This window comes from Colletes gigas, unplaced genomic scaffold (genome assembly GCF_013123115.1).
Source record: "Colletes gigas isolate AHSC1104 unplaced genomic scaffold, ASM1312311v1 Colletes_gigas_Sc00031, whole genome shotgun sequence".
NCBI classification, from domain to species: domain Eukaryota; kingdom Metazoa; phylum Arthropoda; class Insecta; order Hymenoptera; family Colletidae; genus Colletes; species Colletes gigas.
In genome coordinates this window covers 2200643-2218454 of record NW_025106660.1, presented here as the reverse complement: position 1 = coordinate 2218454, position 17812 = coordinate 2200643, and the positions used below count along the sequence as shown (strand labels likewise).

Sequence of the window (17812 nt, the reverse complement as noted above, 5' to 3'; positions counted from 1 at the left end):
GTCGTTCGAGAGGATTTGCCAGGAAACCGTGAGACATCTATTTGCCAGATTTGGACGCTTCCTCTGGCAGACAATGCTTCGTTCAAAGGCCAGATTTATGGGCCTGGTGGTCCTAAAAGGTTTTATGTAGCGGTTTTACAACCCTCGTTTCCCCAAAGCACGCTGGTCAACAGCTCACCCTGACGTAAGCAAATAGCTATTTGTTCGTTCTCTAATTCCTACTCTAAATTTTCTTCGCCTCTGTGAAACACTCGTAAGGTGTAAATGTTATCGAAATATCCGCGCGTATTTTCTAATTACAAGCGTTCGGAAAAATTTGGTGAAAATACTAGGAACTGGGTATCGATTTCACGCAATATCGGTATCGAATGGTCGACGGTGGTCTCGAGTTACTATTGACTTTTCCTTACGAGCCTAACTCCCCGCGAATGGCTGCACAGAGGTGTTTCCAGCTCGGGGGAAGCCCTCGGTGTTTCATAATCGATAAAGGGGTCCCACGCTTCCTCTTATTTATAAGCCGCGTGTCGATATCCGCGGTATTAAATTCGCTGGCGGGCTTAATCGCTAACTTTCGTGCAACTAATTGAGTCGCTTTTACGCCGGGCCAAAGTTAGCCGTGTTGCGAATTTCGCCTCGCCCGCGAAATTTCACGAAGAATTAACCTTCAGAAAACTGCGACGCTTCTCCGGTAAATCGTGATATCGCGATACGACGGTGGCGAGGCTATTATAAAATTCAAATAAGAGACCGTTTTATGCACGCGTTTTACGATAGCTGCGAGAGATTCTTTGTCTGCCAACAGAGATGGGCGAGATCCTAGGTAGTACGAGCATCGAGGAATAAAAGAGGGATTTCTTCGGAGGCTCTATGAAGAAACATGATTTATTATTGGTCTCTTATTCATTCCGACGGATACATTTTTTTGTGAAAACAAAAGGAAATTCTAGTATTTTACATTTTTGTATTCTTGTGAATAGCTTTTGCTATGTGAGCAAAGGCGTAGACTCTTTTGACCGAGTGTACGTTGAGATTGGTGCAATATAAAGTATCACAGGGGCATAAGAGAATGTAATACGAATAAAAATAGGTCAGAAATCGAACGTAATCAGTTTCAAAAGGCTTAATGGTGCGTATTATCGTGGCAGAATGATCGGCGTGGGCGTTAGTATTCGTCGTCCCGCAAAAGTACGGTCAAGGACCGCGCGTTTGGGGCGACCCGATAAACCCAAAGGAGTAACGTTGATTTTGCCCAACGACGCGGAACAAAGCGTGTCCCGAAGAAACTCGGAGGTAGAGTGCCTCCGCTTTGGCTCCTCTCACGGAACATTGCAGGGGTGAATCACCTCCGAAACTTATTCTTTCGGAATAGTGGTCGCTGACCTGACCAGGTAAGCGCCACCCGTAAACTTCTCTCTCCCCTCTCTCTCCCCTATGAACACGCTCGATGAACTCGTTCGAGCGAGTAGACATTCATAATCTCTGATCAACAATTGTATCAAGAGATAGCAGACGTATATATACTCTCCTAGAATAAATTGTGCAGAAACGGACCCCGGAAGCGTAATTCATTCATACATTATTTCCGGATACTGTTACGGTGTTTATCTCGGAATATACTTTATGAATTTAGTCATTCTGCCCTCCCACTGTACTTTGGATCACTAATTGCATATCGTCTTCTTTATCTATTTCCGGCTCCATTTTTAACGCAAGGACGAAATAAGATAACAGGTGAAAAGAAATAGAAAGTATAGCGTTTCGTCGAGCGCTTGCGAGAAAGTCAAGAGCGTGGCCGTCTGGCAGCGAGCGCGGGAACTTTCCCAACGAAAATCTTCATCGTTTCCTTCGCTCGGAGGAAGGGTGGAATTAATTCAGGAAGAAATTTCAGCCCCGTTTGTCGACCTATGTAAATGACGGAATATATTCAAACGTGTTGCCTTTTCCTCGACCCTCTTAACGACCAGGCCAGGTAGGCCGACGCGTTTACAATGCGATTACGTGCGAAAGTGGAATATTAGCGGGTGGGCCCCGTAGGCTGGTAGGAAACAGTGTCACCGTCCCATGAATAATACCCTGGTCATTAGGCTACGGTACGTCGGGGACGGTCGTTAGCCACGGTGTTCGAAGTAAAAATACTACGGGTTCGGATCGCGGACTTCCTGTCGCGGATAATTAATCATTTGGTAGCGGCGGTGACTAAGGACGGGGCGGTTTTCGCGGAAATCCACGTGGATCCTATTCGTCGCGGAGAAACGCCACGCACGTTTCATCATTCGACGATGATCCTTCGGGCGTTGGAACGACGAACTGGGAACACCGATTCTCCCGGTCATCGTTTCAGCTATGACGCATTTGCATTTCCATCGAAGTTGCGCGCCCGTGGCGCTTTCTCCGCCTATCGCCGTTTCTATCTTTGCGTTTGCTCGGGCCTGGAAACGATCCCAGCGGCGCTACGACCGTTTCATCTAATTCCGTAAATGTCCTCCAGATACTTTGGACGGCGTAAATAAGACTCGTTGCTATTCCCGGAACCGTCCCTCTCGCGACGAAACGCTGGACGGCGGCGATCGCCTCTGTCTTCGGTAACGAGGATCGTTTTCCATCGGATCTCTCGTATCTAAATGGCCAGAGATTGATTCTATGCGAGATACATGGCATCGATATTAATTTGCAAAAAAAAAAGTATAAATTTATAAGCGGGTAGCAAGATCTCTGTAACGAGGTCTTAATTAGGAACCGTCCATTTTTATTTACATTCAATTCGATTTCTAGACTCTCCAGAGTCTATTCACAAGTTGAAGAATTCTGTGTTAAGGCAGCCTATGCGGGCAATAAAAGGATTCGTGGTCCGTGGTAGGGCTCTTAGCCAATAGAAATTTTGAAGCTTTAATGCTCCCGATCCGACTAATGTAGACCATCAAAGGGCCTATTATAAAAACTAGGGTCGGCCCTTAATGTGTTTGCACGCGCTGTCAGCCAACGGAGCACGTTTCCAGATAAAAGAATTCGATACTGAAAAGCCCACAGTTCGGTTGCTCCAAGTAGGTTAATGTTCGAATCGCTCGATTCATCAGCGTCTCGAAACCTTCGAAAGTTGGTTTTCACCCAGGGGATCGAATCCAGAGACTCGTAACCGGCGCTACAAGTGTTTATTTTTTATTCATCGTGGCAGATATTCAATTTTGAACAGCTCGATAAATTTCTTTGAGCTGGAATTTCTCGAGAAACGGATAATAGGAAACTTTTTAAACGTCGAACACGGTACTTTAGTTTTGCAAGTCGGGCGTCTGACACAAATTGGCTTAGAGGGATTAAAACTTTTTCCCGTTGAAAGTCTGTCCACTGGACGATGGCGCACCAGCCATTGCAAATTATTCGTAATTATTATCGTGCGTGGAACTCGATAAAATATATCGTAAATCGCAATCGGTTCTCGCGTCTCTGACAATATCCGCTAGAAAAGTTTCGCAATAACGCGTGAGTTTAAGACACCTTTCGAGCCCCTCCCGGGGAGCGTAAAATCGATCTAACAGGGGGTAAATCGACTCTAAGCTTATTGGCTATATTCCCCTGGATGTACCGAGTCGAATCGGAAAAACTGAACGCATAAAGCGCGTCCCTCGGAACAAGTGACTCATCCGTACGACCCGCGAGGGAAGCACACGGATTTCCATTGCACTATCGATCGCGTCTAGAACGCGAAAGGGAGAATATTATGCGAAGACATATGATCCAGAACGTAACGGTTTCGTTAACCAAGACGATTCGCCAAGGGAGACGGAACGAGACGTCGTCGGAGGCGTTGCAAATTACGGTTTCTGTCCCCTATGCCCGAAATGTTCGCCCGTAGTCGAGGGGAGAGAGTCTCCAACCCCTAATATTCGGACGAAACAGGGGGCAGCTCCGGGATTCGAAGCCAGTAACAACCCCCGGCGTCGTTCCCAATGGGTTCGTTTACTGGCCACCATAACTGGATTAGAAATATTGAACCTTTTTTCAGAGAAACTCCATTGACTCCATTGTAGTGGACAAACTATTTTAAAACACCCTCTACATACATTTACTCCCCACTCGTATTCGTACACTATAATGGGTATAACTGAAAACAAACTTGTTTTCCTTATGTTTGATAAATGTTTATTACACTATCCTGTTTATTCTATTTACTAAGTAGTTTAAACAAAATTTTTTCTTCGGTATTAAATAGTGAAAGTGATGCCCAATTATACAATAAGTGATAGAGAAGTATGATATAAACATTATAAAAAATCGACAGGGGTAGGTGCATAAATTATTCAAAAATATTTCATATCGTTCTGGAAAAATTATTTTCGGTTGCGCGGGTTAATTACAATCATTTTTGGTGAATACACATACCCTCGAAATCCAACGCAGTTTCGAGAAAAAAATTCAGTAGGTGGGCAAGCTTTTCGTTGAAATTGAAAAATTTCATATCGTTCTGAAAAAATTATTTTCAGTTGCGGGGGTTAATTACAATCATTTTTGGTGAATACACATACCCCGAAATCCTACGCAGTTTTGAGAAAAAAATTCAGGAAGGTGGACAAGTTTCGTCGAAATTGAAAAATTTCAAATCATTCTAAAAAAATTATTTTCAACCAGGGGGGTTACTTACAATCATTTCTGGTGGATATACATACCGCCGAAATCCTACTCACTTTCGAGAAAAAAAATTCTTTACCGAAACTATAATGTCTGACCAGAACACTTATTCCACTTATTCTACTGAAATTTCTTGCGTATCTTTAAGACATCATAATTCCTGCACGGATTGGGGGATTTTAATTTTTCAAAATGGAAACAACGCGTATTTAGGTGACGAGTATGTAGAAATTCTAAGAATATTCAAAAAATTTTTCCTTAACTCCAAAATGTGAGAAAAACTGGAAAGCCAAAGGATTACATTGGCTGTAAGGTCTCGTATACCTCGTCTCTGGTATTGTTTATATTTGTCGCGTCCCAGCGACGGTAATTGGGTTTCCATAGGCGACCGACATTCTAATGGACACGCGAGGACATTATTTGCTCTGCGCGATTCATCATCGCGTAATCGCGTTTCGTGCGCGAACTAGGCGCGGTGAATTCATTTGTGTGCCGGGTGGAGGGGGCGGAGGGAAATTCAACTGTGCACACATCGACGCAATAATGCTCGATCGCCACCCTTGGTCGTTCCAGAGTTGCAGGGATCGAGCGTAAAAGGAGAGGGGCATAGTCCCCCGAAATCACAAGCTTATATATCCATTCGGGAAGACGATATTCGAGGGTTCGAGGCGAGCCAGACAAATCTGCAGGGTTGCTGGACGCGTGCAACCGAAAGCTCTCCTTCGATTCGTGCGTCGAAACCCCCGTGGATTATCCGTGTATATATTTTGTACTCCGTACGGAAGCCATTGATAAACGATCGCTTACTTCCTCGGCGACGAGGGTCTTCGTTTCCGATGCTGCAACCATGGGGGTTGTCGAGATTTTATTTCTCCAAACAGGCCACGAACGATCAGATGCTTTCTTAAAAATTAAATACTCAGGTTTTCGAAGGCTAATTACTTCCGGCGCGCGAGACTCTGGAGGGTTGCGTTGCCAAGGGTCGAAAAATTCCTCTGATTTTATTTTAACAAATGTTACATCCGACGTTGCCGTGCAATTTTGTGAAGAGTGTACAAAATAATTTTCATTTGACTTCTTTTTCATTGTAATCTTGGGCCTGTTGGGAAGCCATATCGACAAGTCTATGATCTTTCGCCCCACAGCAGGAAGAAATGGGTCCTTCAATAATTTGTAGAAAAGGCAAATGAACCAGCTTGATAGAAAAGGTCGCCGCGACCCGGTGACCCAGCGACGAATTAAACGAAGCGAAAGGTTTCGATCGTTGACCTGCAACCGGGGTCGTTTGTCACGCGCATTGTTGGGAACACATTTTTCCGGGGGCGGGAAAAGCGTCGATGCAGTTTCTCTCGCGGAGATTCCCACCTTTCATCCAGCCAGGTCCTCTCCTCTGGCATTGTTGCGTGGCTCGCGGTGCTCCTAAAGCGATGGCAAAGTGCGTCAGGACGAAATTTTAATTCGTCTTTGTCCATCGCGGCACGAAACGTCGCCATTGTTCGGCGCATAAAAGCCCCATCGGATACCGAGTGTACGCGTGTACGGACCACCGTGGGATATCGACCGTCCCTCTGGGTCCGTGCGTGTGTTTTTGTTGCGTGGGTGTACTCGCCTTGGCCCCGAACACGGACGCAAAACGAGAGAGGAAGCTTTCATCCCGATGGTGGCTCGTTTCCGTACGGGCTCGCGCCATCGTTTCATGGGGTTCGTAGTCGTGGGGTGGGCCAGGCTACGTCCAAATCGACCGCGTCGTTCTGTCCACGTTTGTTGGTCGAATATTCGAGACACCGCCCCACGGGCTGTTTAATTAAAAACTTTTACCCGCGAGCGCGAACGCTTGGCATCTTCTGATTTACGGAAACCCCCTACCCCCGTTCGTAAAGTTCGCACCGTGGCTCGGGACCTGCCTCTTCGACCCTCCTTTGTCCACCTTCGATTCATACACGACTACTATTAATTAAGAAATTCATTTTGAATACCATAAAACTAGGAAACAAAATTAATTTTCTCTTTAGGTCACTCTCGTCTTATATTTTATATGAAATTCCGCATTCACCCGATGCAAAGGAACTATCAAATAAGCAAACGAATAAAAGTGATGACCGAAACCCTGTATTATAATTTTAATTTTACCCAGATGTCTAACGTCTGGATGCAAAAGTGGCCGATTTAGAGGCGGAATGGCTCGTACTTTCTGTCTTGGAACGATCCTCCAGCATTGCTTTTAAAGTCTCTCCACTTGTGCAATCCTACATCTTCTTTTTCCCCCTCTTGCAGCCACTATTTATTTCGTTCCAGATTTCCGGCATCTTGTTCTCGCTATTAGTTTCTGACTGCGCCTTTTCCCAGGCTTTGTTAAATATTCCGCTTTCTCTCCGCTTAGGATGCATACATATTTATTATTATACCTGGATTTCCTTATTCATTTATATCGCCGGGTTTGCGCATCCCTGCTTCTCCTGAAAATAATTCAAACGAGCGTTCGTTCGAACACAATTTAATCACCCAATGTAGATTGTAATTTTTATCGTACAAATTAAAAATCAAACTTTGTATTTGGATAAGATATTTGCCCGCGTCGATACGCGTGTCTCTTTATAAATTCGTTGACGTCACTTTTGTACACCGTTCGCGTCGTCGAGAAACCGTTGCTTAGAATCTGTTTTTGTCACAGTTACCGGGAGAACTTTCGTCGATCGATCCCGGTTCTCTCGGTCTTCTTGTAACTCGTTTTGCTCGTTCAATTACTAACCGTGTTGTCGAGTCACGAATATTGTTATTACGCTGATTAAAAAATAGAACACGGAACGCAGGAACTGGAGGAGCGCGTGTTCTGAAACCTTTGAGGCTATAAATTGTATACTGAAAATTAAAAAAATTAATCGAAATACCAACGTTTATTTATGGATGTTGCAGTAAAGGTTAATCTGGAATGTCGAGATGCAAAAATAAATTGTCAAATTAATTCCACACGACTTGTCGACCCGTTTTACAGAAAGCATCGTCACTTCCTGTTACATGGTTCACAGCCAGCTGACATTCTCGATGAACCTATCGAATTAAATTTTCTTGAACCACCATTTTTACATTACGTTTCTTTTACCTAAATTTTGATCTTAAATTCCGTGATTCGAGTCCTGCGAGAAATTCCAGAAATCCCGAATAACTATGAGAACCGTCTCGACAGAAGCGGTTTCGGCTATATTTACGAAGGACAGACAGACCATCGCGTTCTCGAGGCACCTTCGACCTGTCTGAAATGGTCGAATTAAAATTTCAACTCTTTGCGTTACGTCATTATCCTCTCGCATTCCTTTTAAGCGATGATTTCATTTCTCGCCGCTTCGACGCGACCGTAATTTGTTTATCGGCCCATCGGGAGTGTTCCGTGGTTTCCGGCCAGGAGAGAAAGACACTCGTGTGGGACGAAAATCGTGGAAACTTGGGCTAATTTGAAACTAGCAAAAATTGTTCTCCAATAGATATAAGTTTAGCAAGAATGACAATTCGAGTCGTGTTACTTAGGTTCTAATTTGGCATGTTACTCGGAAACGCAGATTTGTCTCGCGTTTGAGAGGGACACGTGGTCTTGGAGAAGACGCGAACGCCCCAAAGTCTTCTTTAAATACAGCATGATCGATGATCCAACCGAGCTCGCAAAGAACTCGAGACCAGTTTCATAAAATCGAGATATTAGATCTGTCTGCGAAAGTTCCCTCGTTTTTCGTCCTACCTCCCTTAGATAATAAAACGCGTCCAGCTCGATCTTAGTCACCGTGAAAATCTCCACCATTTTACGCTGGAGCGATCGTTCATCCAAGATGGAAATTTATCAGAACAATTTTCTACCCCGAAATTAACATATTCGCGACGTTCTCAAAACTTCTTACCGACTTCCGACCGTCGACGATATTTTTCATATGTTTGCAGTTTTCCCAGGTACGCGGTCGACAAGAAATCTCTAATAATAATAAAGCGTCACGGTCGAAACGTTATCGAGCCACGTTATTTTCCACGGCTGAACGATCGTCTCTCGTAACCGCGAATTATGACAACGCATCCTGTATCTGACCTGAAAACCGTGCTCGCCGGTCTCGCGAAGTACGATGGGCCCCGGAGGAATCGCTTATGCACTTCTGGTTCACCTTGCAGGTGCGCAGCGTCGATAAACACGCGATGGAGAGAAGAAAGTGATCCGAAAAATCGCAACGGAAGCCTCCGTGGTACGTCCTCGAGAGTGATGGAGACTTTCCTCGGGGTCTGCATCGCTGTAGACGGCGCGTAGAGTCAGGATCGCACGACGAACATCGAGCACGAGGTGTTCCAAGATGGGCAAGTGTTGCAGCAAGCGGCAAGAGCCGCAACCCCTTGGTAAGTACCTCGAAAACTTGTTCCTCCGTCGTTCGCTCGCGGCTGTTTAGCGATAAGTTTTCTTTTACAACTCCACGGGAACGTTTTAAGCATACTTCGAGAAGTTTTGAGTGGCTGTCAAGGTCTCGAAAGTAACGAGGCAGAGGTTCGAGAATTCTTCGTATCCGCGTAGCTTGGAAACACAGTCCTTCGATTCCATAACCGATCCAACGATGAAACTTTACGTGATTCGCTACCGAACGCAACTGTGCTCGTAAAATCAATCGTAGGAAGAAAAAATCCTGCAAGAGCGTTTATAAAAATCACGAAGCTTATATCATTTTTCCTTCGTTGCGTTGCAATGAATTTTATTCGATTCGGGAATCGATGTTTCTCGCAACCTTGTTATCGATATTTGTGTTTAATGATAATTCGCAGATATCAGCGCTTGGCGTAACCGCTCGGACCACTGGAAAATATTCAATTGCCCAGTGCAGCCCATTCCCATTTTATAAGAATCCTTACGATTCAGATAGAACGAAAGAAATTAAATACGAAGTTAAAGATAAGTATCCCCGTAATTTCTAATCGCTTGCGACTCGACGGTTGCGAAAATTGAAACTGAGAAAGGAGTTCTTGGATTCCCACGAGACGAGTTCAACCCTGATCTTGCGTCTCCTCGTGAATGTTCGAAGTCAGCGTGCATCGTTAAGAGAATTCGTGGTGCATTTTTTTATTTACAATTGCTCGACTCCGTTACGCAGGTTATAAGAAAGCAGACACAGGACTGAGCTCGAAGCACAGCAATGGAGGTTCTTTGGATCGGTACACCGCCGACCCGAATCAAAGGGGTGTACAAGCGAGGGCGGACATCATTCGACCGAGGCCCACACCTTGTAAGCTACAGATTCCGCATCAACCCCGTAAAACAAGCTCGCCTGTCGTTATGCCTGCATGTGTGTATTTTATGTTATTTTATTTCGTTTCGTAGCATTATTTACGTTTAAGTTTACTCTTAAGTTTCGATGGACGATTTTAGCTTGTAAGCTTGCCAAGTTTCGCTCCGTCTTCCGATCGGAGATGGTGAAAACTTTTATTAAACGAGAGAAACGTTATCGATAAATTATTATCTTCTGTTCGTTCGACATTTTTCCCATCTCTGTCTTCGATACGACGACCAGTTACATTCTGTTACGTTGGGCTTAAGTAAAATTCTATACACGATGGTGAGTTCAATGACTGAATTTATTTGCCGACAAAACGCTTTTAAGCACACGGTTTAAACGTTAATATCATAAATGGCGGGAGGAAGAAAGATCAGTCTCAGGCTGAAGAGGAAATAGAACATGACGGAGCAGTTGCTCCTTTCGATCTTTCTTTATTCCTGCAATAGCTCAACAAGCTTCGCAAGATCCCCAAGATTACAGACTATTTTAACCAATTTAAATAAGTATTCTTGAATTTATATATAGTACAGATGTTAGGCTGAACATCGTCTCGCCGAACGCGTGTAAATTGGTTTGTTCTGTGAAACAGCTCACTCGCAAAGGTCCAACAAGATCGTGGTGGCACTTTACAATTACACCGCGCGCGAAAGCACGGACGTCAGTTTCGTGAAGGGCGACCGAATGGAGGTATTGGACGACACGGAGCCCGACTGGTGGAAAGTTTTGCACTTGACGACTTTACAAGAGGGTCTCATTCCTTGGAACTTCGTGGCCGTCGAGCGTTCGGTCGAGAGCGAAGAGTGAGCATTTCCGTTAAACGCTAGTTTACCCGTCGACGCCGGGTAACGCCCCCACTTAACGATAAACGAAATCGTTCTTTTTCCCCCCTTTGACGCAGTTGGTTCTTCGAGAACGTCTCGCGCAAGGAGGCCGGCAAGCTGCTCCTGGTGGACGAGAATCCCCGAGGAACGTTTCTGGTCAGACCCAGCGAGCACAATCCCAGAGGCTACAGCTTGTCCGTGAAGGACTGGGAGGAGGGCAGGGGCCATCACGTGAAACATTATAAAATTAAACCGCTCGACAATGGAGGCTTCTTTATCGCCACCAGCCAGAAGTTCCCCACCTTGCAGGCCCTTGTCATGGCGTACAGCAGTAAGTTCCTTTCAAATCCACCCTTTAATACGCTTCAGTTTCCTTCAGCTGTCGATCGATAAATAATACTTCTATCATTCCTTGGGCTTGTGGGGTCCTGTTGATGAGAGATGAAGGAGCGCTTACGAGAAGAATGGTCCCTCTGGCGGCGACCCCACAGACTCTACGATAGCTTCTCGTGTTTTAGAAAACTCAACTGCTGCATTACGCAAGGAGAGTTGACTGTAATTTAATTATCCGTTTAACGTTTCTTGTCTGTAATTTTCCAGAGAACGCGTTGGGTCTCTGTCACGTGCTGTCGAAACCGTGCCCCAAGCCGCAGCCGGACATGTGGGACCTGGGACCCGAGTTGCGCGACAAATGGGAGATCAACAGGAACGAGATACAGCTGATACGGAAGCTGGGTCACGGTAACTTCGGCGAGGTTTACTACGGTAAATGGCGGAACAAGATCGAGGTGGCGGTGAAGACTCTTCGACCGGGGACCATGTCGACGGAGGCGTTCCTTCAGGAGGCAGCTATCATGAAGCAATTCCGGCACAGACACCTGGTGGCGTTGTACGCCATCTGTTCGAAGGAGGAACCGATCTACATCGTGCAGGAGTACATGTGCAACGGTAGCTTGTTGGACTTCCTGAGGACGGGCGACGGGAAATACATGCAATTCGAGGATCTGATTTACATCGCCGGACAGGTGGCTTCCGGCATGGAGCACCTAGAGAGCAAGCAACTGATACACAGAGACTTGGCCGCGAGGAACGTTCTCATCGGCGAGAAGAACAAGGCGAAGATCTGCGATTTCGGTCTCGCCAGGGCGATCGAGGACGACGAGTACTGTCCGAAACAGGGAAGCAGATTCCCGGTCAGGTGGACGGCCCCCGAGGCCATCGTTTACGGCAGATTCAGCATCAAGAGCGACGTGTGGTCCTACGGTATCTTGCTAATGGAGCTCTTCACTTATGGCCAAGTTCCTTATCCCGGTGAGTCCCGACGGACACTTCGTCATCCACCGATTCCCCCCATTTTTTAAACGCATTGTCGAGACTACAATCAGATCTTCCTGCTTTAAGATTCCTATCCATTGTACGATCGAACCGGGGAGATCTCTTCCCCTTTTATGCTCCGCGCGTCCTATCGTGCTAGTAATACGAACACAATGAGCGCGTTTAACTCGAAGCTGAGGTCAGAGATTTACCTCTCCTCGTTTTTAGACGAATAGATTTTGATTGCTGTCAGGTTATAACGCTTCTCGAGCTTGCACAAAAGCTGTAGGTTGTTGCTGTAGCGGAAAGAAAGAAAAGGAAAGGGAGTTTCCCGTCCTAGTACACTCTATCTTAGATTCTGGAGCATTTGATACTCTGTCATGAAGTGTATATAGGAATAGATGGTCGGACGAGTACTTGCGAGAGAGAAGAGTTGAGCGTCTCCCTCTGCCGGCGAATGCGGGAAGATTGTGTTTTATCATTTCTTTTTATTTATTCGTAATAAATTATTTCCTATCTTTTCTTATTACTTCGACACGATTGCTTGGCCTAGTTCTGTGGAACATCCAGTATTTAAAATGTTATCGCTCATTGCTTATCTGAACAATTAGACGCACGAAGACTACCAGCTAGTTTAGCTAATGTATTAATTTCACAACAAAAATATTCATACATGAAATTGTTCTATAAAATATTAAATGAGAATTTCTCAATCTTCGAACCAGTCGACGGTGTTCTTGTATTTTCAAGTGGCCTCCGAAGTAAAGCTAGTGGATTTAGATCTGGGGCACGAACAATACCTGCACGACCTATTCATCTGTTAAGAAATCGTTTGTTCAAGAATCGTCTGACTGCCCGGCTCGAAATGGGACAGTGCACCATCGTGCATAATAATCCATGCAATTGATTACTCAAGAACTCGAGCCAGTGTGTTAAGAAAAATAAAAACTTCTTATGGGCGTGAGCCCAATACAAAATCGAGGATTTATCGGTCGATGTTTCGGCCTCTGACGAAGGTCTTCTTCAAGACATTGAAGTACGGTCATACCGAACGAAGCCCAGTAGCGTGTAAAAATAATTGAAACTATCATGTAATTAAAAATTAGTCTAATAACAAATGAGAAAGGGATTTAACAGGATATTTAGTCTTTGCCATGTAGTTCGTAACAGGCGCCTACAGTTTCCGGTCGATCGACAATGCGTTAATGTCACTTTCACCCTTGTGCACGTTCTTAAATTGAATCGCTTTTGTTTCTTCAGGTATGCAGGGCCGTGAAGCTATAGAACAGATAAACAAAGGCTACCGAATGCCGAAACCATTGAATCACCCGCTGCCGGACAGCATTTACCGATTGATGTTGCAATGCTGGGACGCCAGCCCCGAGAAGCGACCCACGTTCGAGTTCCTGAATCACTATTTCGAGTCGTTCAATGTGACGAGCGAAATACCGTATCTGGAACCGCCAACGGACTGATACACAGCTCATATGCAGAGTCACCTGGTGCCGCACGGTCATTTTCACCCAGCGCACATCAATTGTGCCATGGAGTTTTATGGTATTTATTGCTAAAGCTCTCCGGCCAGATCAACCCGGGGAGACGTTGTCGCCATTCTTTTCGCACATCGCAGATAATCTGAGCGAAGAGCGAATTCCAAACCGAAAAATTACAAAAAAAAAAATAGAGGAAAGAGAAAGAGAGAACCGATCCAGAACAAAAATTACAAAAAAAAATAAAAAGAAACGAGTTAACATTTCGTGAGCAACACGGTGGCAAGAATTCTGTAAACGTTACCAGACTTCTCGAAGCAATCGTTGTTAAACGCTGCCAAAAAATTTCTACGACGATCGCGTGTATACCGACAAGTGTTCTTTTCGTTCGTAAATTTTTCTTAAATCCGGCGTCGTGATCGACGCAAGCATCTCAAGAACAATGATCTTGTGTGCCATGAAACTTTATAAAGAGAGGGAGAGAGAGAGAGAGAGAGAAAGAGAGAGAGAGAAAAAAAGAGAAATTATTAAGTCATGTTGATGCTCGTATAGGGCGTATACAAGGCTCTTGAAACTTTGTGACCAATCGTGAATAACTGCCGACTAATACTGAGTCAGACGACTGATAATAAGATTATAGAATCTCTATCCGTTACGTATCCAGTATCTATTAAGGTTTAAACGAAATCGTTCGTCGTTCGAGCTATTTAATAAGCATTTTCATAATTCGGAGAGTATAATAATTGACGAAGTTGGTATTGATAATCTTACAAAAGTGTTTAGAGGTTAGAACGGAACGAGTCGAGAACTAAATGTAGAGTTTTAAATGGTAGAAGATGTAACCGATTTATATTAGTCCGTCAATGTACGATCGCAGCGCAGAAAAGGGAAGCATTCGCGCCATTTTGTGTAATCCGCGCGATTACTTCTCATTGATCTCGAATCGGTCGCGACTGATTTTTCCTACGATCCAAAATTCCATTTTTGGATGCAGTCCTTGTAAATCCGGGAGCACCGTTTGTGCATCGATGTACGAACGGTTTATCGAGTGCACAAATCTGCGATAGGACACAATGACGTTCTACGATATATGTAAACTAGGAGCGAAACGAGTTCTCGTTTCATTTCGAACGACTGTTCGCGTAGAACAATATTTTATACCAGAGATTAATACGTTTTATACGTAGACAAAGAAACTCTTTTCGATGTACTTTTGTTTTGTGAACAAACGCGTTCCAAATACACAATTCGAAAGCACACGATCGTTTCTGTAATATACATATTATTATTTTTTACTGTGATTGCGCCCCTCAAAAGAAAACTGAGAAAACTGTCGTGCTCTGCGACGTCGGTAATACGCCTCCATATCGATCGATTTCAACATCGCGTTTCCCTGAATTTCCGTTTTTAAATTCGGTGGAATTAAAATACAAAGAAGTTACTTGATACGAAACAAACGTTAACAGAAATGCGAGACTGTTTTGTGGAAAATATTCTACGCGTTAATATATAATTTATTTATTCAATAAGCCCCATTAGTGTACAGAGTAGTAGAACATGATGATCGAAATAAGGTTATGAAGGTAATTTTAACGTGAATTGGGCAAACAATGTAAGGATGGACACATTGCATCATTCAAAAACTGTATATTTAAACTTTTTTAATATTTTGTCCTTAAGTTGGTTACCCAGTTCTCATTATAATTACCTTTGTAACCTTATTTTGATTATCATGTTCTATTACTTTGTCCACTAATGGGGCTTCCCATTTATTGAATAAATAAATAAATAATGTTAAAAGTTTATATACATGTACGTCCGACAATGTTCAATTGGGTTTGTGCTTTTACCATAGAATAACCTCCAAATTTCTTAAAATTTTTTATCGAGATCATAGACAAACATATGCAAAAGGAATGTTGTAAATCAAAAATAAAAATTTCCTAACGTGTTGTACTACACTCTGTAAGCAATTGCTTTTTTCGTGGCTTTTAAAAGTGTATATATTTTTACTTGAATCGTAATCAAACATTTCTGTGGCGCCTAATGGCAAACCAACTGATGTATGTAAACCGGGTTTATCGTTCTGTAAGCGTTCTTCTACTTCGAAAATTGTTTCTATTTAGAAAACAAAAGTTTAACGGACGTACAAGTGAGAGTGAACTTCTTTCATTATTTCGATATGTAGTATCGATTCTTAAAGAATATATCGCGTATTTGTTAACGCTTTGTAAGAAGTACGTTTTCGTGTCGCGGCAAGAAGCGACACCTTTTTCGATGTTTATGAGAACCTAGAGAGAAAAAAAGAAACTAGAAATACTACTTGAGATAAAAAGATTAAATCATCGATGTTGCTCGTACAAAGTGTCTGAAAAATTGTAAATTTTCTACTAAACATACAAAAAAGATAGGTTAGGGTAGAGTTTAGACGGTAGACCCGTGAAGTAGGTGTAAAACTTTCCTCGGAATGTGAAACGCGATCGTGAGAATTTTTCTTTCATAGTTTCGTCGTACAAGTGTTTTCGGGGAAGATGTTTCGATTCCGAGGACGTATTTGTTGTCATGGTCGTCCTCCGTGGAACGTATCGTTAGGCTAAGTCCCTAGGCGTACATTGAACTATGTCACGATAAACAGGATGAGCCATTATGACACTTTTAGATATTAACGTTTAAACGAATAAGAAAACAATTAAATGTATGGGAGGGAGAGAGAAAGAAAGAGGATTTGGAAGCGTGAAAGTGTGAGAAACGCGAGATTATTACGTACGTGAGTGTAGTGAATTGTTACACTTGTGTCTGTGCGGTATTTTTTTCTTTTTTCACGCGCATTGTGCCGTGACATTAAGAGACGAGCAATAAAATGTCAAGCTCTACGTACGCCCCGTAACCATTGCTCAATAGAAGAATCCATCGTTCTCACGAGATCACGTTTACGAAGCGAACAGTAATACCCTGAAATTCGACGAGCCAGACAAGTGGTAGGTAGAGGCAAAAGATTTTGACTACTCGTAATTTCGAAAATCTGAAAACCAATCGGAGATCTCTGTGACAAATACTAAAGCACGCGGTAAAACTGTAAAGTTTAAGGTCGTTCCAAGCATAATACATATGCAAAGAAACAGTCTTGAGCGATTAACATTTTTTGCGGCTACTTTTACGACCACGATCGTTCGATGAAACGTCGATATTTATAATATCGATTCAGCGGAATACTTTACGGCTTACGTTTACCGGGACTCGTCGCGAACTCGACATTATATTGCAACATTACATAGCGTAACGATAATAATAATGTTTTCTACTATGATTAGCGAGGCGATCGCCATACCCTTCGTTGTGTGAGTTGACTAATTTATTCTATATAGTACGATGCGGTGAATGCACGTGAAAAAGCATCATGTTTACGTAGAAGTTAGAAAGTAGCTGTATTTCGTCCAGTAAACTTTTCTATGAGCGTTTTATACCGATCAAAATGTTGTTGTGTTTCACACGGAGAATGGTCATTTTAAGGGTTCGTTGACGATCATGTTGTCGCCATAGTTCGTAGACCTGAAGCAATTGTGGATGAATTTCGATTCGCACGAACGGTGGAGCGTCCTAACGGACTAGAAGTACGTTTGATTTCTCCATCTTGAATGTCGCTGTCGTGTAACATTATTTCATCCGAGCAACACAGAAAAAGGGAGTGGTATATTTAAAAATGTTATACCGGTAAGGGCATCGTGTGGCCTTTCCACTGGACCTAGAGACTGATATTGTTTAGACGAAGAACAGAAACAGTTACATTTGAATGTATTAATATGCTCGACAAAATTTTCCCCGCGAACGTTGAATTATCGAACGTAAACTTAAGTCTTAAAAGTTTTTCTTACGACCTTAGTACAAGACGATAAATTCTGACGGTAGTTTAGAACTGTTGTGATTTTACACGTGCCTGCTCGGCTATTATTATCCGTTTGTCGATATTTAAATGCCAATTATAAACAGGCGCAATCTCTCCCTATCGTATTTGGTGTACTAGATATCGAGGAATTTTTCTAAGGAAGGGAAAATAATCGAAATATTCCGCCGACGTTTTTTCAGATGCATTCGAAAACGAATTCTAGTCGGGAGACGCTGCGTGTTCCGATTACGAAAGTAGCCGTTACGAATGCAATAATGCTATTCATCGTTATGCGTCCGGTAGTCCAAAGCAAAGTATACTTAATATGCTGGCTGGTTTACGCAACAATGTAAGGCTATCAACTTTTTTAATACTTCTCGACCATTC

General features: G+C 43.4%; 1 protein-coding gene across 2 annotated transcripts in view; it reads left to right on the top strand.

Annotated features, from left to right (window-relative positions):
* LOC122402031 (tyrosine-protein kinase Src64B) overlaps positions 1-15998 on the top strand; it is a 50709-nt gene extending 34711 nt beyond the window's left edge. The window contains exons 2-7 of one of the 2 annotated variants that reach the window (XM_043404540.1): positions 8773-8991; positions 9735-9866; positions 10507-10717; positions 10816-11069; positions 11339-12049; positions 13313-15998. In XM_043404540.1, the coding sequence (XP_043260475.1) occupies positions 8949-8991; positions 9735-9866; positions 10507-10717; positions 10816-11069; positions 11339-12049; positions 13313-13527 (1566 nt within the window). In that variant the 5' untranslated portion in view covers positions 8773-8948 and the 3' untranslated portion in view covers positions 13528-15998. Of the gene's footprint in view, positions 1-8772; positions 8992-9734; positions 9927-10506; positions 10718-10815; positions 11070-11338; positions 12050-13312 lie in introns of both variants that reach the window. The other variant, XM_043404539.1, reaches the window with a different exon arrangement.
* The last annotated feature ends 1814 nt before the right edge of the window (positions 15999-17812 follow it).